Here is a 25,731-nt window from a genome sequence, read left to right as displayed (position 1 = left end):
ATAGCTATCGAGGGACCAGCATTAGGGTTGTTCATAGATTAAATGATACAGTAGTGTACAGAACGTTCAAAACTTCACGGGTTTCTTCTGTGACAATGCACATGAACAAGAAACCTTTGAGGTTTTGAAAACTCTGTACACTGTCATTTCATCTACAGTAAGGAGGCCCCTAATCTTCTTAAAAGGTATCATAGCCTACAGGAAATAGTATTTATCCAGGAGCAGTCCAGTTACAAGGAATTTGAGGTATTATCTCAGTGAAACAGGTATATAATGTGGTATTCGCTAATGCTGGTATGTAGACTGTGCAGAGGAATGAGCAGCACTGTGACTGCCACCATTTACATAACCCAATTACAAGCAAGAGAGCAGGTGAACAGTTCAGTGCATACAATTTTATAAACTTACATACAATCATGAGTTTGGATCTTCATATAAATGAATAGAAAGGGTTATTCTGCTTTAATGAGTTGTTAAAACAACATGGTTTAGAAAAAAAGATGCCATCGTTCCTAACTCCTTGTTTCTGGCATCAACATTTGGCTGTGCACTGCTTTTGAATTTGTTCAGAAATGAATAGAAAATGTGTAGCGAGGCGCAAAGTATTTCTATATACTGTGCTTCAGAATTCTGACATCTCTTCTCCCAGCCAAGAAACAAGAAAGGGATGTGTAGAAGAGAGCACTGAAATATCATTCTTGGAGGATTCCATGGATACCTGGCTTGTTTTACTGTGGAAGATTCTCATATTGTTTTTAATTGTACAGTAGGTGGACAGAAGACCAAGAATCATAGCATCCTGGGCAGGTTAGGATCCCCTGCTCTTAAAAAGGGGGGCAGTTACCTTATTAGAAACAGTACTTGGGGTTATGAGTAGGGACAGGTGATACTGTCAAAATCTGTTTCCCGTGGATCATTGTGACAAAATCCATCCCACAGACTAAAATCCACATGCGGATTGTATACTTAAAAATCCGGGCAGATATTTATTCCCTCAAATGTCCCTCCAAATAAATTAGGGAAACAGCCTGTGCTAAAAAAAGGGAGCACACCGGAGGTACCTGACAGGGAGATATGCTGTGCAATGGGTATGCAAAGTATAGCTAAATGAGTACCGTCTGACACTTCCTAAAAGGATTTCCATACCGTAGAGTTGATAATAAGCCTAAGGCGCCAACCTAATGACTGGAATCGTGTTAGACCCAACAGGACTAGAACCCAAACAACTGCTTTGCTTTGGCACAGCTCTAGCAGTGTGAGCTAAATCAGCTAATGGCTAGCACCACTGTTACAGCTGTACTTCACCTTGTTTTTAATTCTGTGTGTCAGAAAAAGTGTTTAATTTAATCTCTATTAGAATATGAACAGAGAGAAAAGACAATCTTTAGATGAGGTGTACTCCTAAATACTCCAAGTGGGTAAAATACCCCTTAGAGATCTATAATGACCTGGACAACGTCACTTTTAATACATATACAAATAAAAAGAACACACAAATAAAAAGAACGAGAAACAACCTCCAAAGAGCTGCAAAATAGAGGAGACATTAATGTAATACAATGTATCCATGATATATTAACCTAACTGAGTTAAAAAGTTATACATTTGTTAAGAGGCAAAATTAAGTGAATAATAAAAGAAAAACATAATTATAAAAGCACAAGATCTGAGGGTGATATATGTACTGGTCCTAGTAGTGAGACCTAGTACTTAGTGGTAATGTAAGCAAAATGAAAAGCAATGAGTGAAGCCTCTATATTTATATTTGCAGAACAAAAAACTCCTGATTTAGAACTTGTTTGGTAATGCAGATTGAAAAATCAAAATGCATTCAATCACACATTGGCTTCTTCAGAGGTGTAGTCGCCATTTCTGCTTAAATAGATAGGTATATAGAATGGATTTAATGCCCCCTGTAAAATCTAAAAAATGAGATTGCACAGATCTGGACTAATAAGGTGAAAATGTATAACATCCAAATAGTACCAATAATATTCGTCTAGAAATAATAATAGTGCTTGCTTGTCAAACCGCAGTTATAACTGTAATCCCTAGAGCAGCAGAGGTGGCACCCATTTTCATCTAACCCAGTACTGTGAGGTTTCCCATGTTCTGTTCATCTTTTATTTAATGTCACCAGGCTTCAGTAACTCATAGCCCTCATTATATTTTTCTTACTTTGTACTTGAAGGGCTTTCATGGCTACAAATACAATCAACAAAATAGATATCCCTTAGAGCAGGCCTGCACTCACTGTGCGGCCCGCGGCGGCTTTCTGCTCTCTCCCTCCCTCCCGAGTCCGCTCTCCCACGCCCCCCCGCGAGCCCGCGCCCCCCTCCCAAGCCCGCACCTTCCCGCGAGCCCGCTGTCACCCTCCCCCGCGAGTCCGCTGTCACCCTCCCCCGCGAGCCCGCTCTCCCCCTCGCAGGCTAGCAGCGCGTTCTAGCATTGGGGCACTTCCCGCCTGCTGCTTGCTAGAGCGTGCGTGCAGTCCTGCCTCCTCCACCGCAAGGTAAGGTAGGGGGGGGCGAGATGATGTGATTTGAACTGCAGGGCGGGGGGTAATTTGAACTGCAGGGCGGGGGGTGATTTGAACTGGAGGGGGGGGTGATTTGAACGGCAGGGTAGGGTGATTTGAACTGCAGGGGGGGTGATTTGAACTGCAGGGGGGGTGATTTGAACTGCAGGGGGGGTGATTTGAAGTGCAGGGGGTGATGTGAAGTGCTGGGGGGGTGATTTGAAGTGCTGATGGGGTGATTTGAAGTGCAGGGGAGTGTGATTGGAGGTGCAGGGGGGGTGATTGGATGTGCAGGGGAGGGTGATTGTAGGTGCAGGGGCGTTGATTGTAGGTGCAGGGGGGGTGATTGTAGGTGCAGGGGGTGATTGGAGGTGCAGAGGGGGGTGATTGGAGGTGCATAGGGGGGTGATTGGAGGTGCAGGGGAGTGATTGGAGGTGGAGGGGGGTGATTGGAGGTGCAGAGGGGGGTGATTGGAAGTGCAGGGGGGTGATTGGAGGTGCAGGGGGTGATTGGAGGTGCAGAGGGGTGATTGGAGGTGCAGGGAGGGTGATTGGAGGTGCAGGGGGGTGATTGGAGGTGCAGGGGGGGTGATTGGAGGTGCAGGGGGGTGATTGGAGGTGCAGGGGAGGGTGATTGGAGGTGTAGGGGGGGTGATTGGAGGTGCATGGGGGGGTCATTGGACGTGCAGGGGAGGGTGATTGGAGGTGCAAGGGGGGAGAATGATATGAGGTGCATGTGGGGAGAGTGATGTGAGGTGCAGGGGGGGAGAGTGATGTGAGGTGCAGGGGGAGAGTGATGTGAGGTGCGGGGGGGGAGAATGATGTGAGGTGCAGGGGGGAGAATGATGGGAGGTGCAGGGGGGGAGAGTGATGGGAGGTGCAGGGGGGAGAGTGATGGGAGGTGCAGGGGGGGAGAGTGATGTAAGGTGCAGGGGGGAGAATGATGTGAGGTGCACGGGGGGAGAAGGATGTGAGATGCAGGGGGGGATGTGTGTGGTATGCAGGGGGTATTGTGTGTTTTATGTGGAGGGGGAGTATTATGTGTGTGGGTGAAGGTGAGAGATGTAGGTATGAGAGATAGATGGGGAGTATCGCAAAGGTTGATTGTGAGGGGTTCTGGGGGAGATATGAGGATGATGATGAGGGGTGCTGGGGGAGAGATGATGATTTTACCCGTGCGGCCCAGATTTTTTTTCCTTGGAGCAGTTCGGCCCTTCTCGCTTTACGAGTTGTGCAGGCCTGCTTTAGAGGTATGCTGTTAGTAGACAGTGTGCACTGCAACCCATCAGCTAATTTAACTCACACTGCTAGAGCTGTTGTTCTGAATAACATAGTTGCATAGTTGCATAGTCATTAGCATATCTTCCTACCAGGTACTTCAGGTGTGCTCCTTTTTCAGCACAGGCATGTCTCCCTAATTTATTTGGAGGGGTGTTTGAGGGGATATATATATACTGTACAACTGGTGACTGCTAATTAAACTTTCCCTCCCTCTCTCTCTAAGAATCCATTTGAGGATTGTTAAAGATTTGTCCGGGAATGGATTGTTCATTGCCTCTGAAATATAAAAAATCAGAAATTGCAGATTGCTCTTTTGGAGAGTGATCTGCGGAAATGTGCGGACTAAATGAACTAGTTAAAAAGACGCTTCCACTTAAGGTGCGTCACAATACCTTACAGTTAAACAAATCAAAATGATATACAATTGTTTTGTTAGACAGGAAAAGCCAGAAGGAAGAAATAAGTCTACCGTCCAGCCCGAAACAGTGGTACCGTCGATATACACCTGAGCTCTGGTGTTTCAGACCTCTGGAGCTGCACACAATAAGGCCTGCCCACCCAGCATAGGGTGCTGTACCCTTGTCACAGAGAGGTGTACCCTCCTCTAAACTGAGGACCTGAGATCATAGCCAGTATCGTTCTACGGCTTCAAAAGAGACTACAGATAGGCAGGCCCTTGACCGTGCAAAGTTTTAATGGCCACTACTGCCAACTTGAATCGAACCCGGAAGACCCCTGGAAGCCAGTGCAAATCGCATAAGATCGGAGTGATATTCTCAAAGCGAGAAACACGTCTCAGCATGCAAGCTGCAGCATTCTGCACAAGCTGGAGCCTCCGTATCAGGCACACTGGTAGTCTTTCATATAAGGCATTCCCATATTCCAAAAAGGCATGGACCAGTGACTCAAGGTTCATAGATGACAGGAGTGAATGCGAGCTCTGAAGCAGCCTCAAATAAAAAAAAACAGACTTAACTACTGAGGCCACTTGCAACATGCAACACAAAGTACCCGGCAGGCACTATGTCACACAAAGGAATATCAATTCCAGCAATTAGCCATGTCTCTGTGATAAATACTAGATGTGATTGACCCAAGACAATTGTCGTCTACCAGCGGGGCACAGTGGATGACTGACCTAGCATTTATAAGCATGATATCCAGAGAGGGCTCCTCTAGTTTCCTGACAGCTGTTATCTTGATTCCGGTTTCCAGCTGGAGAGGCATTGATTTCAGAGCTCCAGGCTGCCGGGCTTAAGTTCCCAACAACCTCCGCCTGGGGTACCAGCGAGGGCAATGGACGGTACCAATCCTCTGAGTGAGGGCAGGGGATGGAGATATCCCTCCCCCATTGGACAAATATCTGTTTCTCGGCAGTCAGGTCGGCCACCGAATACCCCATACCACAGCAGGACCCCTTACACACCCATGTCTTAGGGCCACAAGATACAGTTCTCTTAAAATAGAGATAACGATAGAGAGGAACCTCGCTCAGACCCCTTGGTGGTAGAAGCGTGCTGCCTAGGGAGTAGGTCAAGATAGGTATAGAGATGTACCAAGAGAGGTACACAGAGAAGATCCCTTTGTAGGCGCACTGCAGACCTTTATAAAATAATGCGGTCAGGGGTGAAAAAAATGTGTATAAATGAACTGATTTTATTAATAAATATATATTAAAAACAGTGTATGTTGTCTGTATTACGTACTCATATACAGTATTAAAAATAGACACTATATGGTCTATGATCTATTGTGGTTAACCTGTAGATATTTGGCCAGAGTGTCCTTGCTTACTAGTAACCTGTTTTAGTTCAATGTAGTATGGCGTAAGTAATAATCATTTAGTCAAAATGCATCTCTTAGTCCTACTAGTCAGGTAAAAATGGCTTCAGATTAGTTTAGAGAATTACTAGTGAAGAACACAGTGTTTGCTGCCTGGTAACAGAATACTGATCACAAATCACTATGCATACCTTTTATATTGCTCAGATACGTTGTTAATTATATTTGCTATGCAGGATAAGTATAAGGCAATAAGAGGTTGCTTATTTCCTCTATTGGTCATGTGACCAGATTACATCAGTACTGTATATGTTTAGTTATGGTGTAGAATAACCATGTACCTAAATAGTGATGTATACACTGTAACCACTACTGATGCACGAGCCCTGTAGTATTTGGGGTACAGATGTCACCACTCAGCTGGCTATACACTTAGTAGTGTTCGGGCTGTAGTCTCTGCATATAAGTAGAGCTCATTGGTGTTGTGTTTATAAATCTGAACCATCAATGATAGATTTGTTAGTTGGGCATGTGTGCGGTCATCTGTGGTGGATTAGTAAGTTTTATTCACAGCTAAATGAAGTGTAGAGAGCAAATGCATACAGCACTGCCCTGCGGCAGTGCTAACACCTCTTTAAATGGGTGTAACAGGTTAGAGAAGCATAGTTTCTGACAAAGTCTGGACATCCAAAGTTATTTTCTTAGGAGATGTATTTAATCTACAGCACAGATGTACCTAGTGCTCGATATAGCTACAGGTTGATATAGATACTATCGGCAGAGACCCTGCGCACAAGGATCCTTGCGGTAGATTACACAAACCGCTACGAATGATATGACAAACAGATGATTGTACTTTTTTCTGTTCATTAATTCACTTCATTGACAAATTCGATTTATCTAACAGAGAGTTCATACCTCTCCTTTCCTGCATTGTATGAACAACAACGAATTGCTGTGAGAAATATCAACATCATTATATGCACCAGTATCTGAGCTTAAAGCCTGTCCTCCTCTTAGCTTAAATACACCGTTGCTAAGAGGCAACCCATGTGGAAACAGCTACTTGCTGTTTGATGTAGTAACACTGCCAGACACTATACGTATGCCGTAAATTCTGAGCCAAGTCTACTCCGCTTCTTAACCCAAACATATTGGTCTAGAGCGGTAAACAGACATTACGCCATTCATGATCCAGTAAGTTAGATCACAATATCCTTTGAAATTAGTCCTTACCTTCTCGGGCTATGAAATCCATCTCCAGGAACGCTTCGCCATAAAATCGATTCGACGCATGCGCAATAGACTCATTATCACATTTGATCTGTTACAAATGGTATATAGATGACCGCACAACTAACAAATCTATCATTGATGGTTCAGATTTATAAACACAACACCAATGAGCTCTACTTATATGCGGAGACTACAGCCCGAACACTACTAAGTGTATAGCCAGCTGAGTGGTGACATCTGTACCCCAAATACTACAGGGCTCGTGCATCAGTAGTGGTTACAGTGTATACATCACTATTTAGGTACATGGTTATTCTACACCATAACTAAACATATACTGATGTAATCTGGTCACATGACCAATAGAGGAAATAAGCAACCTCTTATTGCCTTATACTTATCCTGCATAGCAAATATAATTAACAACGTATCTGAGCAATATAAAAGGTATGCATAGTGATATGTGATCAGTATTCTGTTACCAGGCAGCAAACACTGTGTTCTTCACTAGTAATTCTCTCAACTAATCTGAAGCCATTTTTACCTGACTAGTAGGACTAAGAGATGCATTTTGACTAAATGATTTTTACTTACGCCATACTACATTGAACTAAAACAGGTTACTAGTAAGCAAGGACACTCTGGCCAAATATCTACAGGTTGACCACAATAGATCATAGAGCACATAGTGTCTATTTTTAATACTGTATATGAGTACGTAATACAGACAACATACACTGTTTTTAATATATATTTATTAATAAAATCAATTCATTTATACACATTTTTTTCACCCCTGACCGCATTATTTTATAAAGGTCTGCAGTGCGCCTACAAAGGGATCTTCTCTGTGTACCTCTCTTGGTACATCTCTATACCTCTCTTAAAATAGAGTAAATATATAAAAGGAGATGAGTGATCACTTAAAACAGGCCATCCGTCCCAAGCAAGCAAGGTCTATAGACAGCACCCCATAGACTTTGCAGAAGTCTTGTTCTGAGGTGTTTTGTAGAAGGCTTTGAGTGCTTGCATGGATGAAGTAGTCATGAGAGAAACGTATGAGTGGACAGGGATACGTTTTGGGGAGACTGCTGTAGGTAAGGGGTAGGGGGAAGGATGGGGCTTAAATCGAACAGGGCTACAGGTGTAGAACATGAGTGTTGTATAGAAAGCTCATCCAAAGCTCTCCAGTAATATGAATGTGCAGGTAGAGGTCCTGAAAGATACAGACAGACAGATGTCCGCCTCTTGTCTAACTCCTGTATAACTCTATCAGTGACTTATAAATGTTCCCTTTGAAATGGGCCCACTTGAAATGCAAAGCTAACCCCCTTTATTTTTAAATTTCAGCAAGCTCCCAACATGGGTTCGAGGGTTTGTTCCCAAGATCTTCTACATCACCGAGAAGGCCTGGAATTATTATCCCTACACCATCACAGGTAACCAGGTTAAACAACAGATAAAAGGATACTGCACAGTATTTTCACTTTTCTTTTTTTACAGCGCAAGTGAGATCATGATGCCAAGCAAAAAGCCACCCCCCCCCACCCCATCATTGAAGAGGGTCAAATCCAGTTTTGAAAACTAACAATGTTGCAACATAATTTTTCCCCCCATATGTATGAGCATACAGTATGTAAAAAAATACAATTTACAACTGCAATCCCCCCAGAATCTATATGAGTTAACTGATCTAATGTTAGTACAGTATCTTGCCTCCTGAGCATGTCCTGCTCTTGTTTTGTGGGGGTTTTTAGTGGTAAAAAACAGGATTTATTTTTTTAAATCGCTAGTGTCTGTGGTTACCATGGTAAACTTTAGACTGCACTGAGCTTTGGGGGAGCTCTATTTTAACCTCCCAGACCCTGATGTTAAAATAAAAGATTTCAGCGAAATTGAACTATAATGGATCTGCTCTATCTTCTATTGTGTTCAGGGATCATAAGCTTTATAGCTGTTCAGCAAATGTAACCCAGCAACTATCTGGTCACCTGGTCAGGAGGTTCCCTTTTATTTTAGCTCTTAGGCCTGGGCTGGTTATTTGATTTAAACGGATGTGACAGCATTGAGACTGAATGCTCTTAAATTGCACATCATGTTCTGTTTTGTTTTTTACTTACTGTAGCACAATTTGAACGGGTTTCTACAGCTTAGTATTTACTGTACCTTTGGCTAAATAGTAAGAGCTTTGTGACGAAAGTGTACACAATTATTTAAAAATGGACAGCACCTAAAACAAAACCACTGGCAGCAAAGGTTATTAACAGGTCTAAAGATAGGATGAAGATCTGTGGTCCGGAGACATTTGATTCAGATTTGTATCTCTCTCTTCCATTTATTTATTTCTGCTCATTTTCAGATTTTTGAAATCTCTCAATTTGCATGTTATGTGAGAATAATAAAGGGTGATAAAAAGTCTTGCATGATATGTAATGAGAGACTTTGTGAAGGTAGCTTGAATAAAAAAAAAAAAAAAGGAGAAACTAAACCTCTGTTTAAGCAGCGCATAACTGAACAATAGGCTTGATTTTAAACACCAGTCAGCAATGAGTTATCAAATGTCTTGAGTGAAAAGTGGATTCTTTTCAGTGCCATGGGCCATTTCTCTATACCAAGAAATTAGCAAATAACAATATAGTAAATTGACAATGCAGTACTTTCAATGTCTAGAAAGAATATGTTACCGACTATAAAGTAAAGAACAAATAGCCTGTCACAGGAGGATGGGGACAGGTGTGGAGATACTGAACACAATGTTTGGGATCGCAAAATACATTTCTTTACCGTTCACCGTTAATAGAATAGGTTAAATGTTGATGGGCAAACCGTAATTAAGATGGTATTTAGATATCCATGTGGCTCTGCCGTATGGCAGCAGGCAGAGCGGCATGGATAGCTAAATACCACCCCGCTGGTACTGACATTCATCTTGATCCTGATGTCATTGAACATGTTATTACTTATTAGAAACAAATAGTTGTGTTACTCTAAGCAGATTGTGATATTTATGTAGAAGTATGATGACGCAGTAATTAATAGCCTAACAAAGGCAGATTAAAGTTTGCAGAGTCGATACGGAGAATTGAAGAAACGATTAATTATGGAATTATTCTCATTTAAAGCCGCTGCCCTGCAGCTCTGAGTGCTGCTGGCTATGTAAACTCTCACTGGTAATACTAGTTTCACTTGGTCCTCTAAATATCATGAGAATTGCAGGTCTGCATTGTAGGCAGCATAACACTACAGATTAGGTGCGTGAGCGACGTAGAATTTAACGTGTGTAAGGCCTCGGGCATGGTCAGTGCTTATGCGCTGACCCGTGCTGAGGCGCGCTGCTGCTCGGCAGTGAGCCTCTGCAGCCACAATGAGAGCGGCTTTAGCAGGGGCTCGCTTACGCTTACGCAAGCGTGCGGAAGCGTAAGTCTTGTGAAAATTTTTCATTTTTGCGCTCATGGGAGCGCAGGGCCGGTCACGTGAGCGGTTCGCCCAATGAGGGCGAACCAGCTCCGTGACGTCACTGGCCCGCCCCCGGACGGCGCGCTAACCAAGGCCAGGAAAGCAGCCTCAGCGCGCCTCCGCATGGGCTGAGTCATCATGGACTCAGCCTAAGTCATACATGAAATTGCTCCTGTTGGCAAAGCTGGAGCTGGAGTGACACCAGCTATTTTCACTGAATTTGATCTCTTCCGCCAATTGCAGATTTTTGCAACAGATGGAGGCAGATGAATCAATGTAAAAAATAAATAAATGTGTTTTGGCGCAACGGCTGCATTTGTACTCGGTGTTGAACCATATCTAAGAAGCAGCTTAGTACTGTACGTCTGGTGCAAATTGTTGTGCAAACATACAGTCACCTCAGCACTAATGGATTTTTTTGGTGCAAGTGAAAGGGAAAAAATGCAGCAAGTGAGGCACAAAACGTGATACATGTTATTTTATTGTGTGCGCCAGGTAACATCAAGTGAAACTCCCCATATGGGGCAAAACAGGATCAAAGTACATTGATACATTGAAGTAAAGTGTCTCAAAGTAAAAAGGTCTCTTCTTGCCTCACTTTTATTGTAATATTGCCTTAGTTCAGTTTTTCACCAGGGGTTCACCTAGGAGCCCTTGAGTTCCCCAGGCACCCCTAAAGGGTTGCCTAGATTTTTCAGGTCCTTTGAAAATTGTACCAAATACAGAAAAATTTACAATGCATCTGATCTAAGGCTGCGTCCATGCGTGGCGCGATCACATTGCCTAAGGCAATGATAGCACCCATAGACCACACGTGTGTGTACGCGACAGCAGGAGGGGGCGCGCGGTGCGCGAGGAATCAGTTCAATCTGATTCCTTGGTGCGACGGGCAGGTGACGAGAGCGGTTTGCCTAATGAGGGCGAACCAGCTCTGTGATGTCACAAACACGGCCCCTACGGCACATCTACCTTGGCCACAAAACGCTCCCGCTTAACGTGGGTGAGGTCACATGCGCACGCCTCAGCGCAGTCTTCGCCAGCATGGACGCAGCCTAAGACGCGCTATTAAAGAGGGTTGGGGCTCCTTACAATGCATCTGTTCTCACACTCGATATTGGAGTGGGTTGGGGTTCCATACAATGCATCTGATCCCAGACACACTATTAGAGTGGGTTGGGGTGGCGTAGAATTTCACAAAATAATTATAGGGTCCCTTTACGAAAAAAAAAGTTGGAAACCACTGCCTTAGTACATAGCCCTCAGTGACTGATTTATTGATTTATGGTAGATAAAGAGCCATAAAGCTCACATGGCTATATAAACTATTGCAGTATATCTAATTCTGAAGAATTGTTTGCCCTGCAGCTAATGAAAAATCTCTCAGTATGTGCTGTTTTACAGTATATGTCATTCTGAGGACTTTGCTTTTGTGTAGATCATAAAAAATGTCTTAGCTCATACTTTTAATGATTTTTAGGCTGTCGATTTTGTTCCCCTCAATTTTGTAACGTTTCCACGACCAACCTTTCCACAAAAAAAATAATCTGTATGTCACTATAAATTTGCCCCGAAACCCACTCCTTATGTACAACACAATTGATTTCCTCTATTGATTTCTCAGACTGTATCCATGATGATGGGATGTCATATTTTAAAAGCAATTGAAATGAAGAATGTAGCCTTAGGGGTAAATTCTAAATTCTCCAAAGTTGCTGTTCTGGCCGTTTTCAGACGAAAATCCCCATTCGGTCATAAACTACCCGTATAGCCGCTTTGTGTACATAGAATGTACCCCTCAATCTCTTCAGTGGGCTCTTCCATTTATATACCCAGGTATGAGCAGTCTGTTTCCCCCTGTCTTAAAGTTAAAAGCTACTGACAAACACGGTACAGGCATACCCCACATTAGCGTACGCAATGGGTCCAGAGCATGTATGTAAAGCGAAAATGTACTTAAAGTGAAGCACTACCTTTTTCCCACTTATCGATGCATGTACTGTACTGCAATCGTAATATACGTGCATAACTGATGTAAATAACGCATTTGTAACGGGCTCTATAGTCTCCCCGCTTGCGCACAGCTTCGGTACAGGTAGGGAGCCTGTATTGCTGTTCAGGACGTGCTGACAGGCGCATGCGCGAGCTGCCGTTTGACTATTGGGCGAAATGTCCTCACTCGCGAGTGTACTTAAAGTGAGGGTCCCTAAACCGGGGTATGCCTGTACTACATTGAATGCCTTTGCAATCTGCATCTGGTGGCCACAAATTATATTGTAGGAATAGCATGTTGATTCTAATACTTTTTAGAACATCCTGTCAAATACATTCCGCTACCACTTATGGGGGTTAAGCTACGTGCTGTAAGGTTTTCCTGTCTTGAAAAGCATGATTGTGTTACGTAAAACTTTTAAGCTGAAGGTTAAGTTCTGTGAGCATTGTATCTTGCTTGTATGAATCACCAGCAGCCAATGACAGCTATTGTTGTTTCTACAGTGACTTCCTAATGATATGGTGTCGCCAGTGATTGCTTACTTAAAAGCTTAGATCAAGCAGGTGTACTGAGCGCGGGTGTTTGAGTGAAGCTTGTCATTGAACTGGCACTGAGTAAACACAGACCAAATGTTTGCAAGACTGTCACTTGAACAAGAGTCAACAAGGGGGAAGGAGGCGTTAGGCTATGTCCCCAGTACGTTCTTGTGCGAACCCCCAATGGGGCTGGGCCCGCTAGGTACCTTGGCACGCATTTGGCAGCCGCGCTCTACGACGAGTTTTTCCAAATACAACACAATTGTATTTACAACTTGCGATGGAGGGGTGGCCATGGCCCCCCCCCCCCCGGCGGTTCAGCCAATGAGGGCGAACCAGCCGCGTGAGGTCATGGCCATGCCCCTGCATAACCCCTGCCACAGCCCCCCCCGTCTCAATCTCTGCATCTCACCATAGACCGCAGATCACGGTTTCCACGCGTGCACGCGCCACCCCTCACCCCCCACCCCCACCACCACCTTGCTGGGCTACAGTGCTGACTGGGACCGCAGCCTTAGGCTGCGCTTATAGTGCCAGCGACGGCAACACGATCGTCGCGTCAAAACGAATGCATTGTCGTTGACGCTTATAGTGCATGCGGGCGCAACGGAGCAACAGTGCTACCAAAAATCTGGTAGTCACTGTTATTTGATTTTTTTCGCCGATGGTCTCCCCTTGTGGCAAATCAGAGAGCTTCTCCATCCCTCTGTCTTCCCGCTTTATGACGTTGCTGGCCTTGTAGCCATCGAGCGACGTTGCCTAAATTTGAAATATAACTGTTGCAATGGCGACGGTGAAGGGTGACATCATTGGTCGCGTCGCCGGCACTATAAGCGCGGCCTTAAGCTGCGGCCACGTTGCCGCTGAGCTTGCTCATGCTTGAGAGCGGTGACATCACCAACTCTTCAAGCATGAGCGATCGGTGTCCTGCAATAATTTTAGAGCAGGAAGGGGGGGAGACTATTAAGGGAGGGGACGTGTCATGGCTGGATCGGAGCTGTGTGTGTCTGTGTGTGTGTCTATGTGTGTGTCTCTGTGTGTCTGTGTCCCTCCATTTTCTCTCTCCCCCTTCCCTCCTCTCTCTCCCCCATTCCCTCCTCTCTCTCCCCCCTTCCCTCCTCTCCCCCCCTTCCCTCCTCTCTCTCTCCCCCTTCCCTCCTCTCTCTCCCCCTTTCCTCCTTTCTTCCACCTTCCCTCCTCTATCCCTCCCCTTCCCTCCTCTCTCTCCCCTTCCCTCCTCTCACCCCCTTCCCTCCTCTATCTCCCCTCCTCTCTCTCTCCCCCCCTTCCCTCCTCTCTCTCCCTCCTATCTCTCTCCCCCTTCCCTCCTCTCTTCCCCCTTCCCTCCTCTCTCTGCCCCCCTTCCCGCCTCTCTCTCTCTCCCCTTCCCTCCTCTCTCTCCCCTCCTCTCTCTCTCCACCTTCCCTCCTCTCTCTCCCCTTCTCTCTCTCCCCCCTTCTCTCTCTCTCCCCTTCCCTCCTCTCTCCCCCTTCCCTCCTCTCTCCCCCCTTCCCTCCCCTCTAACCCCTTCCCTCCTCTCTATCTCCACCTTCCCTCCTCTCTCTCTCCCCCCTTCTCTCTCTCTCCCCTTCTCTCTCCCCTTCCCTCCTCTCTCCCCTTCCCTCCTCTCTCCCCCCTTCCCTCCTCTCTCTCTCTCCCCTTCCCTCCTCTCTCCCCCATCCCTCTGTCTCCCCCCTCCTCTCTCTCCCGGCCCCCCTCTCTCTCCCTGACCCCCACCCCCTGCGCTCTCTCTCTCTCCTGGCCTCCCCTTCTCTCTCCCTCCCACCCCCCTCTCTCTCGCTCCCCGTTTTCTATCTCTCCCCCTTCCCTCCTCTCTCTCCACCTTCCCTCCTCTATCTCTCCCCTTCCCTCCTCTCACCTCCCTTCCCTCCTCTATCTCCCCTCCTCTCTCTCTCCCCTTCCCTCCTCTCTCTCCCCCTTCCCTCCTCTCTTCCCCCTTCCCTCCTCTCTCTGCCCCCCTTCCCTCCTCTCTCTCTCCCCTTCCCTCCTCTCTCTACCTTCCCTCCTCTCTCTCTCCCCTTCTCTCTCTCTCCCCTTCTCTCTCTCCCCCTTCTCTCTCTCCCCCTTCTCTCTCTCTCCCCTTCTCTCTCTCTCCCCTTCCCTCCTCTGTCCCCCTTCCCTCCTCTCTCCCCCCTTCCCTCCTCTCTCTCTCCCCTGTCCCCCCTCTATTCCCCCTTCCTTCCTCTCTCTTCGCCCCCTTCCTTCCTCTCTCTTCCCCCCTTCCTCCTCTCTCTCCCCCTTCCCTCCTCTCTCTCTCTCTCCCCCTTCTCACTCTCTCCCCTTCCCTCCTCTCTCCCCCATCCCTCTGTCTCCCCACCTCCTCTCTCTCTCCTGGCCCCCCCTCTCTCTCCCTGACCCCCACCCCCTGCGCTCTCTCTGTCCTGGCCTCCCCCTCTCTCTCCCTCCCCCCCTCTCTCTCTCTCTCTCTCTCGCTCCCCCATTTCTATCTCTCTCTCCCCCCCCCCCCTCTCTTCCCTTGTCTCCCAAAGCACCAAGCTTGGGAGAGTGTGCGTGCCTGCACATGAGTGCGGGCGTGCCGGGTGAGTGTGGACGGGCGGATGAAGATTCAAGGAGGTAACCGCGCCAAGCGCAGTCAGCGCCATACTCCCAGACGTCAACGTGAACAGTTCAAAGGGGATAAGTTAATGAAATGTTTGAATTTATACCATTAAAATAAATGATTGGCTGATTACAATTAGTTTACTTATGAAACCATAACTTGATGCGATCCTCTTGAGCAGTGAGAAGGCCTTAAACTTCCTATAAATTGTCCATATGTGGATCCCTGTAACAATGTGCTGTGATATAAATCAGAAGATTTGACATCAACACTAACACTTTGTAACAAGTGAACCATTATTACCTTCATGTATTTTTTCATATATGCCATTGTAAACATAATTCTAGAGCCATATTTTTTTTCTAGACATAAACCCATATTTATAAAGCAGTATTTTGCTACAAGGCACCTCCTGGTGCTGGAAGACACCTTACTACCTATTCAAAGGAATTGGCTGTAATGTGTCTTCCAGGGCAGGAAAGTGTCAAATGACAAAAGACCGCTTGGGAAATATAGGTCATAATCTTATTACAGGTTAATGTCTATCAATATAAACTATTACTAACCAACTGTACATTTCCCAAATCTGTGGCATTGCACATAACCCTGTAGCCATCTGGCTGGCCATTATGCAAATTATACTCAAATGCAAGATTTGCATTGCTAAATGAAGACCTTTGGCACAAATACAGCAGAAAGACGAAAAGGAACTCAGACAAGCATCCGTGTGAATAAGAGATCAATGTAAGGTACATATCTGCGGCTATGTAACTATGGAAATTTGATTCGTGGACTAATAGCTCTATTCTTTTAATGCTCAATCAGAATGTGGATTGCCATGGAGATATAAAGCAGCAGTGTGACCAACATAAGTATAGTTGATGTTCCGTATAGAAATAAGTATTGAGGGTATAAAAGAGGTGGGGGAAAAAATGTGTTTTCTCTCATATCAGTGAAGTTCAGATACAGTATGAGTCAGGCTCCAGGGCCAGCTGCACATTCAGCTTCAGTGTAATTCCGTGAGTACACGGTGAGATGTGTACATCTTCCAGCAGGTATTCAAGTGCTAAAACAATACTTGATGGAAAGATGTTCTCAAAAATGCATTTTGCTTACAAGAACATCTTGTTACGTTTTTACAGTTGTAATTATCGATCATCTTTTCAGTGCTAACTCGATAGGTTTTAATGAAGATCACCCAGCTGATGCTGAAACATTTACAGAAAGCGACAATTTTTATTTTATTTATCTGTACCCAGATAATTTGCAGGTATCTAAAACCACAGGTATCATGAACAGGTAGCGAAATAAATCCAGTTTTGAGAAGTAAATTTTATACACTCCAAAGTGGCCGTTTTTGCTTTCTAACTACAGTACATCATAAATACCAACAGTTTCCTGAATGCCATTAAAGAATGTATTTAGTGTGGGAGCTGTCATTTGTGATGTATTCACCCAAGTATTTATTGGCCACTGATTTCTTGAATAAGTGGCAGTAAAAGCTCAAACCATGATGACATGAATTTGTTCCTTAAATGTGAGGGGGACAGGGGGATTGACATTTCATTGCAACGTATATGCTTATGTAAAGCTATTGGTATGATTGATAGAAAAGCTAAGCAGGGATTTACAATAAACTGAAAGCATATAGCTATGTAACAATATTTTTGATCATTTTTTTAAATGATTTGACCCCAAGGTTCCCAATCTAGTTGTCCAAGATTTTAGGATTGGGTCCCCAAGGAAGCCCATTTAAAAGAATAAGGATTTCACATAGTGGAATATATTAACTGGGTTATTCATGCAGGAAAACTGCCGTTCTTCCCATCCATCACTATTTCTGACACCCTAATTCTGTCTTTTTGTAGCTTGATGCCCTCACTTTCTGTAACTCCCAATTTCAAGGTCCCTATTGTCATTCTGACCTCCCATTGTAAGTCTACTGGGTCACCCTTGGGGAGTCAGCACCCCAGGTTGGCAAAAACACTGATTAACCCCTCCCCCCCCCAAGGAGTCTACAACTCATTACCGTGCCTCATGTTGCTGGCCCCTCTCGATGTTAAGGGGTTAATAGAGGTTTTCTTGCTAATTCCAAAAGCATAACAAAGAATCCCATTGAATATAGAATAGATATTTTTTCTTGGGGGGGTGGGGGTGGAGTAATCAGACGTCCCTACCTAAATTAGATAAGAATGCTGTATCAATTCAAACATGTAGAGATGTCAAGTGAGCTACAGTATAAGGCTAAGGCCCCGCTCCCTCAGTCAGCGCGCCCGCACTGCATGCAGGCGGCGCGCTGACAGGCAATTGACAGCTACCTGCGGTCTGTAGGGAGCTGGAGCGGGTGGGGGCGTGGTTTGAGGCGGGGGCGTGGTTCGAGCAGAGGGCTCTCCGTGCTGTCCCCCCCTTCCCCGTCGGTCCATCCGTCCCCCCATGGGTACTGAGCACTGGGGTGTGTGAGGGAAGGAAGAAGACGAGCTCAGCAGCCAGAGCTGGCCGCAACCTCCCCAGCACTCGCAGCCTGAAACGGGCACCAGAGCTTCCCTCCTCCCCCCTGCCCCCTCATTGGCTCCCTGCCGCACCACGTGACGCGTCGCCGCTTGGGATCACGATCCTCGTGTATCCCCTGCTGGCTGACGCGTTGCAGTGCGCAGAGAGCCTTGCAGGGAGGGGGGACTGGGGCCGGCTCTGGAGGAACTCATGCTCGGTGAGTGACGCACACGTGGCCGCGCGCGCCATCGGAAGCAGCGGGACCCCGGCCTAAGGCATTTTTATAGATAATTTGCAATTCACGATCAATGTATCTGTGAAATTAAAGGCTTTGGAGGATTTGTGAAAAGGGGAAACAAAAGAAAGAAAAATGATTCTTAAAGACAAAGAATGGACTTCGTTGAACTTGGGGATTTTTTGAGTTTGTTAACGTGAAACTGTGTATATTTAGCTTTGAATTTGTGCCAAGAATTCCACACACACCTCAGTTTCGCTAATGTTTTTTTTTTTTCTTCTTCTTCTTGTTTTCGGTTTCCTGCTGACTGACACACAGAATATACAGTAAGTCACATGACCCTGTGTGCCAATATGGTTTTATTGTTTTTTCTATTGATATTTATCAGTGTGCACATCAATATGTGAATAGCCATTTCTCTCCTGGGAAATGCAGCACCCCTTCAAAGCAGAATGTTCTCCAGACAGTCATTCGTAAAAACATAAAAGGGCCAGGTTATAATCCTACTCAGGGACTAAACTAATAGGGTATGCTCGTTAAATTGCCTTCCATTTCTAAGAAGACAGATCGCAAGATACACTGACTATTCCAAGCACTTTTTCATGTGCGAGAATTGTTCACTTGAACACTATTTGGAGGGTCACATGTAGTGGCAACAGTGAATCTACACTGCCCACTCTTTGGGATTTTGTGGAATAAATGTGATTCAATTTATGCAATTTTTGATGCCTCTATCAAGAATAAGACTAAAGTCTATGAGGAAGGGATTAAGCGCCACATTTACCAAACTGTGTTAGACGATATGATACAGTCTAGCGCCAGAAGACACCTCATTCACTTATATTGTGTTGCAAGGTGTCTACCGGTGCTGTAGGGTTGCCAGGTGCCCAGTAGTGAACTGGACTGTCCTGTATTTGGACACTCTGTTCAGTAAAAAATTAGAGGTAATACTGGACATGTATGTGTCCGGTATTACTCCTCTGGATATAGTGACCTGACCATCTTGGGGGGCAGTGGGATTTAAGCAAGCATGGAGAGAGCGGGGCTATTGCTTGGGGGCTGGGCAGCTTCTTCCTTCCTGATTATCTGCTGCTGGGTGAAGCAACCAATCAGGAGGAGGTGTCAGGAGCCTGGGGTTGGGGCCAAGGAGAGGAGGAAACAGCATGGAGCGGAGAGGGGTGAGAAGAGGTGTAGTGGGTGTGTCTCAAACATGTTGCACCTTCGACCATTGTGTCCAGTATTTTTGGAGAAACCACCTGGCAACCCTAGGTGCCAGAAGGTGTCTTATGGAGCAGCAGCACTTAGTAAACATAGCTATAGTTCATAGCTATCTTCTGAACAGTGCTGCATGAGAACACATGGAAATGACCACCAGGTAAATTGGCCATTTGAAGACATTCTTTAGTGCCTTATTGTAATGCAGATTTGGATATTACAGGGGCGGAGGGTCTTCAAAATCCCAGTCCCTTGTGTCTACACTGTGAATATGGGTAGAAGTCTCTCTTCACAGGTTTACTTCTGCAGTTCATAAACTTGCTAAAAACCCCTGGGACTCTGTTTCTGTCAGACAATATGTGAATAAAATTAATTCATGACATTGCCTGTTGTGTTTACATTTCAACATTGAGTTTACATTAATTAGACCATGAACCAAGTCTTGTGTAATTTCATACCTGATCTTCATCTTTATGAATGTGCTGTCATTAATCAAATGCAGCCTTTATAACACTTATAAAACCCTCAGTATGGTCCCTGGGAAAGTATCTCACAAACTAGTTAGATTTGACCCTCCCTTGTTAGGAGCGATGCATAGTTGATTGTACCGAATCATAATGTATCGCATGCCCCTCCAGCAGCAAAGTGCTTAACTATTGTATTTCATTGGTAAACTCTTGTAACCTTTTTTTCCCCTAGATATTTACCCACCGCTAATTTCTTCTTTTCCTAGTGCTCCTTTCTGCCCAAATTTCAAATTCGAATAGAAACCAAGTTTGAAAACAACAATGGTTGCAATTCACAGGTAAGGATCTCAGACATTTTAAGATCTTAATAACATTATTCAATTTTAAGTTGCATAAGGCCCGGGCCATGGAGCCTTTGCCCGCGTGGAGGCTGTGAAGTCACCCGCGTGAAGCGTGTGCTTTCCCTGTCCATGGTGGATGGGCCGTGGGGGATGTGCCTAGGGGCTTCACTAAGCTGGTTCGTCCTCATTGGGCGAACTGCTCACGTGACCTTTGTGTCGCGCCAAAAATCAGTTTCAACTTATTTCTTGCGCAACGTGTCCCCCCTCCTGCCTCCGCCCGCGTGTGCCCGCGCGGTCTATGGGCACGATCAATGCCTTAAGGCAATCGCCTCCGTGCGGTCTCCCACACCATGGACTCAGCCTAACTCAATAGTTAAAATCCAAGATGGGAAGCTGTGGCAGGTGAATAGGAAGTTTACGACAAGATCAAGAACATCAGAGGCCCATCAATGTGCTAACTAGACCATGTCATAATTCCAAAAGTGCGGGGAAACAGTTTCAGACATTCAGACAAACAGAATCCGGCTTGTGCAGCCAACACAACATAGACAAACAATTTCTTCCAAGTACAGGTCTCCTCTAAGACAGGATACAAAGTTGAGCCCTAAGGTGCATAATGCAATTCTCCATTTAATGTGGCAGCCAAGAACAGTGTAAAGACAATGTTTCATGTCCCATCTGGACCTTTCATCACCACCTGATGAAAGGTCCATTTGGAATTGAAACGTTGTCTTTTCACGTTCTTGGCTGCCACATTAAATGAAGAATTGCATTATGAACTAGACCATAACGCCATCACACGACTGTGTGGGGACGATGTGTCAGACAAGTCTTTGGAGTTTGTATAATGTGCAAACCTAGGATGGAGTGTTCACAGTTGGCAAACTTCTAGCAGCTGGTCCAGTTTAAATTAAAAGTAAATATAATTTTAATTTTCATAGACCTAATTGAAGAAGCCCCTAAAACTACAGTGCCATGAGAAAACCGCCCTTTCATACCGTAACCTCAAATCCTTATTCTATGGGCTTTCGAAACAAAGTGATGGGAAACAGGACTGTTCCATGAGTGAGGCACCTATTAAAAACCTTGGAGGTGGCAGTTTCCAATTGGGGGCTCAAAGTACAAATATCTAAGGCTCATACCTACCTTCTCCCCACACCCTAAAAAATACATACCATCAATCATATATAAATATCTAGTTATCCTATATAAAGCTAATAATTTAATTGAGTCAATTTAATAACTGCCTTATGATCAAGGCATAACGTCAAAAATCAATTAAGAAAATTAAAAGCATGTATATTAGATAGGGACTCAGCTAAACTGCTAAACGCACTAATCAGTTGATTTGCTTCATTAAACCTTTCACCACCAACACCAATTTAAACACTAAACAGTCTTCACTCCTACACAGTCTTGTACCAGTGTACGTTGCAATACAATATTTTTCTTTTCAGCAGCAGAGGGACTTTTTTTTACTGTATAGTGTATTGTGTAGTCCTTATAAGATTATTTTCCCTGCCAGGTATGTGTTGACTTAAATCTGGTTTCTTCTGGAGATGCACACATTTAAGCAGTTTGCTACCAAACAAAAAACATTTGTTTTCTTTAGGTAGCAGCAAATCACTCTAAACTAGATGTGCAGTTTTGTAATTTGCAAGACTATGAGGACTCAATCATGTGGTGTTTCTAATAAGCAGGACAAAAAAGAAATGTTAGTTGTATTAGTCCCTTATTTCATGTGAAAAATAAAAGGAAAAAATAGGCAGAATTATTCCTTTTATTGGACTGACAATGGTTTTCACAAGTAGTAGAGAAATTGGAAAAGACAGGCACAAACTCTCAAACAAGTGACAAACAAAAATTGTGATGAATAAAAAAAGTGTTTAACTACACATATAAAAATGGAAACACAATATCAATCAGTTAAAAGACCATCAAGAAACATCATAATACCAGACCCTTGCAAGTATAACCAGATTGGTAGGGCTCTGCAGGAATGCCCAGCTAGGCTGATAAGGCAGGTAGATACAGTCCCACAGTTGCTACGGCATTTAGAGCATCTATTCCGGTAGGAAAAGCTTAGGCTCCCGGTTTCAGGCGTACATACTGTACGATCACTGCAATGTTGGGGGCATCTGCTCCGGGAAGGCAAGGCATCTGCTCCCAGTCCAAGGTGTCCACACCTCGCGCTTCACTCCACCACACAGCTTCAGTTGAAATGATGTCCATTTGGGAAACAGCTGAGAGAGCAGCGCTTGAGGATGACGTCACCGCATAGGAATAGCCCACATTGTAAAACAGCCGCACGTAGCTAAAATTGGAAATATTCACAAGGCAATTTGGAAAGTTTGCTTAGGCAGTTGAACAAGAAGGCTTAGAACAACAAAAATAGCACAAATTATCATCCTATGCGTTTCGAAGCAGATGCTACTTCATCAGGTGCCTTCCCTACCGAGCAGATGCCCTCAACATTGCAGTGATCGTATGTACGCCTGAAACTGGGAGCCCAAGCTTTTCCTCCTGGAATAGATACTCTAAATGCCGTAGCAACTGTGGGACTGTATCTACCTGCCTGATCAGCCTAGCTGGGCATTCCTGCAGAGCCCTACCAATCCGGTGATACTTGCACGGGTCTGGTATTATGATGTTTCTTGATGGTCGTTTAACTGATTGATATTGTGTTTCCATTTTTATATGTGTAGTGAAACACTTTTTTATTCATCACAATTTTTGTTTGTCACTTGTTTATGAGAGTTTGCGCCTGTCTTTTCCAATTTCTCTAGTCCTTGATGTTTGAGCCATCTAATTTGACTAGCTGCACCTCTCACGCTCAAGGGTTAATTCCCTTTGCTTATGTACAATGCAGTCAGAATGCCGAAGCAAGGATATCCTTAAAACCTGACCTCTTGGTGGCCTTTGAGGACTGGACTTTGCCAACCCGGGTTTATACTTTACAAGCCTCTCAGGGTTATTTTTCGGGTATAAAGCAGGACGTATTCATAAAGATGTGCACACAAGGCCCATGCTGTAGGCATAATGTAATACATACTGTCTCATTCTTGTCTCTTTAACTGAAATTCTTTCCAGTGATTGATACTTAGGGCCTTCTCTGCCAGAGGTTCAGCAATGCATGGCTTCCTGTCCGGAACTCACTGGCAGCAAAAGGGTTAATCCGGGTTTTTCTGGTTGTTATCATTATTTTGTTCCAAAAATCATGTTGTTTGGTACAAAACACTGCAAATCACTGGAGAGCAATCAAAGTAAAAACACTGCAGTGCTTGTGATGCAAATGATTTCTTTGGGGAATTTACTGACGTTAATGTTGTTTAAACTGAAATGCTCATGAGAGCAGCATACTTCTTTTACCCTTCTCAACAGAACGCAGAGTGCTTCCAGTACATTTAAAGGCTTATATAATTAACAAAATATGAAGTAATACTGAGATCGCACGCTATAACAAGGCAATAAGTAGCAGAAAAAGATGTGTGACATTGCTGTATTCTATAAGATTGTGTACTTTGATTGGGTCAAATAAACATACAAGCACACAATGTTATTTAAAAAAAAAAAATAATAATACAGCTAACATAACAAACATGGGGAGATCACTCATCACGGACACATTATATAAATTAGGCATTTTACAATTACTGAAGGGGGTAATGAGTGTGTGTGTGTGTGTGTGTGTAAATATATATATATATATATATATATATAAAATCCAAAAAACAGCCGGCACTCCACTTGAAAGTAAACAAAGTTTGGTGCTTATCCCATAACACAATAATAGACCATACGATACCGGTTGAAGCACGACATCAAGGGACAGCACACAGGTAAGTTGATCACAAATTCTTTGTATTGAAAAGATTTTTGTGTCTTTTTCAATACAAAGAATTTGTGATCAACTTACCTGTGTGCTGTCCCTTGATGTCGTGCTTCAACCGGTATCGTATGGTCTATATATATATATACAGCTGAACCCCGTTATAGCGCGACCCGTTATAACGCGAATTCGGTTGTAATGCGGTTTTCACGTGGCTCCCGTTTTTAAAAAAAAAAATAATAATAATTTTTTTTTTAATTTAAAATTTTTTTTTAAATTTTTTTGCACACTGCACACACTGCACACACTCTCACTGCACACACTCTCACAGCACACTGCACACTGCACACACTCCCAGCACTCACTGCACACACTTTCACAGCACACTGCTCACAGCACACTGCACACACTACCAGCACTCACTGCACACACTCTCACTGCACCACTGCACACACTCTCACTGCACACACTCTCACTGCACACACTCTCATTGCACCACTGCACACACTCTCACTGCACACACTCTCACTGCACACACACTCCCTGCACACACTCCCAGCACTCACTCTCACTGCACACTGCACACACTCTCACTGCACACTGCACACACCACACACCACACACTCCCAGCACTCACTGCACACTGCTCACTGCACACACTCTCACTAAACACACTCTCACTGCACACACTCTCACTGCACACACTTTCACAGCACACTGCACACACTACCAGCACTCACTGCACACACTCTCACTGCACCACTGCACACACTCTCACTGCACACACTCTCACTGCACACACTCTCATTGCACCACTGCACACACTCTCACTGCACACACTCTCACTGCACACACACTCCCTGCACACACTCCCAGCACTCACTCTCACTGCACACTGCACACACTCTCACTGCACACTGCACACACCACACACCACACACTCCCAGCACTCACTGCACACTGCTCACTGCACACACTCTCACTAAACACACTCTCACTGCACACACTCTCACTGCACACACTCTCACTGCACACTGCACACACTCCCAGCACACTGCTCACAGCACACACTCTCACTGCACACTGCTCACAGCACACAGCACTCACAGCACACTCTCACAGCACACTCTCACAGCACTCAGCTCTCACAGCACACAGAACTCACAGCACACTCACAGCTCACAGTACACTTTCACAGCACACAGCTCTCACAGCACACTCTCACAGCACACAGCACTCACAGCACACTCTCACAGCACTCACAGCACACTACACCACACCTCCCACTCCCCCTCCCTACCTTTGGTGTCGGCTGCTGAGATCGGAGCGGAGCTGGCATCAGGAGGAGGGGGGGTGTCGGGAGGAGGGGGGGTGTCGGGCGGAGGGGGGTGTCGGGAGGAGGGGGGGGTGTTGGGAGGAGGGGGGGTGTCGGGAGGAGGGGGGGTGAGTGAGGAGCAGGCTGGGACTCGGAGGGCCGCGTGGGCTATGCCGCGGAAGGCCGGTAGGTGTGGAGGCCTGGGGGGGAAGAAATGGATGCCGGTGGTGGGAGGTAAGGAGCAGGTTGCGGCTGGACTCGCCGTTGCTAGGGGACGTGTAGGGCTTCCGGCCACCTCTTCCTTCCCTCCCTCCCGATCAGGTGCGCGGCGGCCATTTTTTTCAAAAATTAGCGCGACCCTGGTTCTAGCGCGGTCGGATCGGGTGGCCCCCGAGGACCGCGCTGTAACGGGGTTTAGCTGTATATATATATATATATATAGGAAACCAGGTGTCCCAC

General features: G+C 45.1%; 1 protein-coding gene across 1 annotated transcript in view; it reads left to right on the top strand.

Annotated features, from left to right (window-relative positions):
* LOC142497494 (cytoplasmic phosphatidylinositol transfer protein 1-like) overlaps positions 1 to 25,731 on the top strand; it is a 66,100-nt gene that overhangs the window by 19,340 nt on the left and 21,029 nt on the right. Inside the window, exons 3-5 of the mRNA XM_075605347.1 lie at positions 8,168 to 8,256; positions 18,424 to 18,431; positions 20,054 to 20,125. Of these exons, the coding sequence (XP_075461462.1) occupies positions 8,168 to 8,256; positions 18,424 to 18,431; positions 20,054 to 20,125 (169 nt within the window). The remainder of the gene's footprint in view (positions 1 to 8,167; positions 8,257 to 18,423; positions 18,432 to 20,053; positions 20,126 to 25,731) is intronic.

Source organism: Ascaphus truei, chromosome 6 (assembly GCF_040206685.1).
Source record: "Ascaphus truei isolate aAscTru1 chromosome 6, aAscTru1.hap1, whole genome shotgun sequence".
Classification (NCBI taxonomy): domain Eukaryota; kingdom Metazoa; phylum Chordata; class Amphibia; order Anura; family Ascaphidae; genus Ascaphus; species Ascaphus truei.
This window is presented reverse-complemented; position numbering and strand designations above follow the sequence as displayed.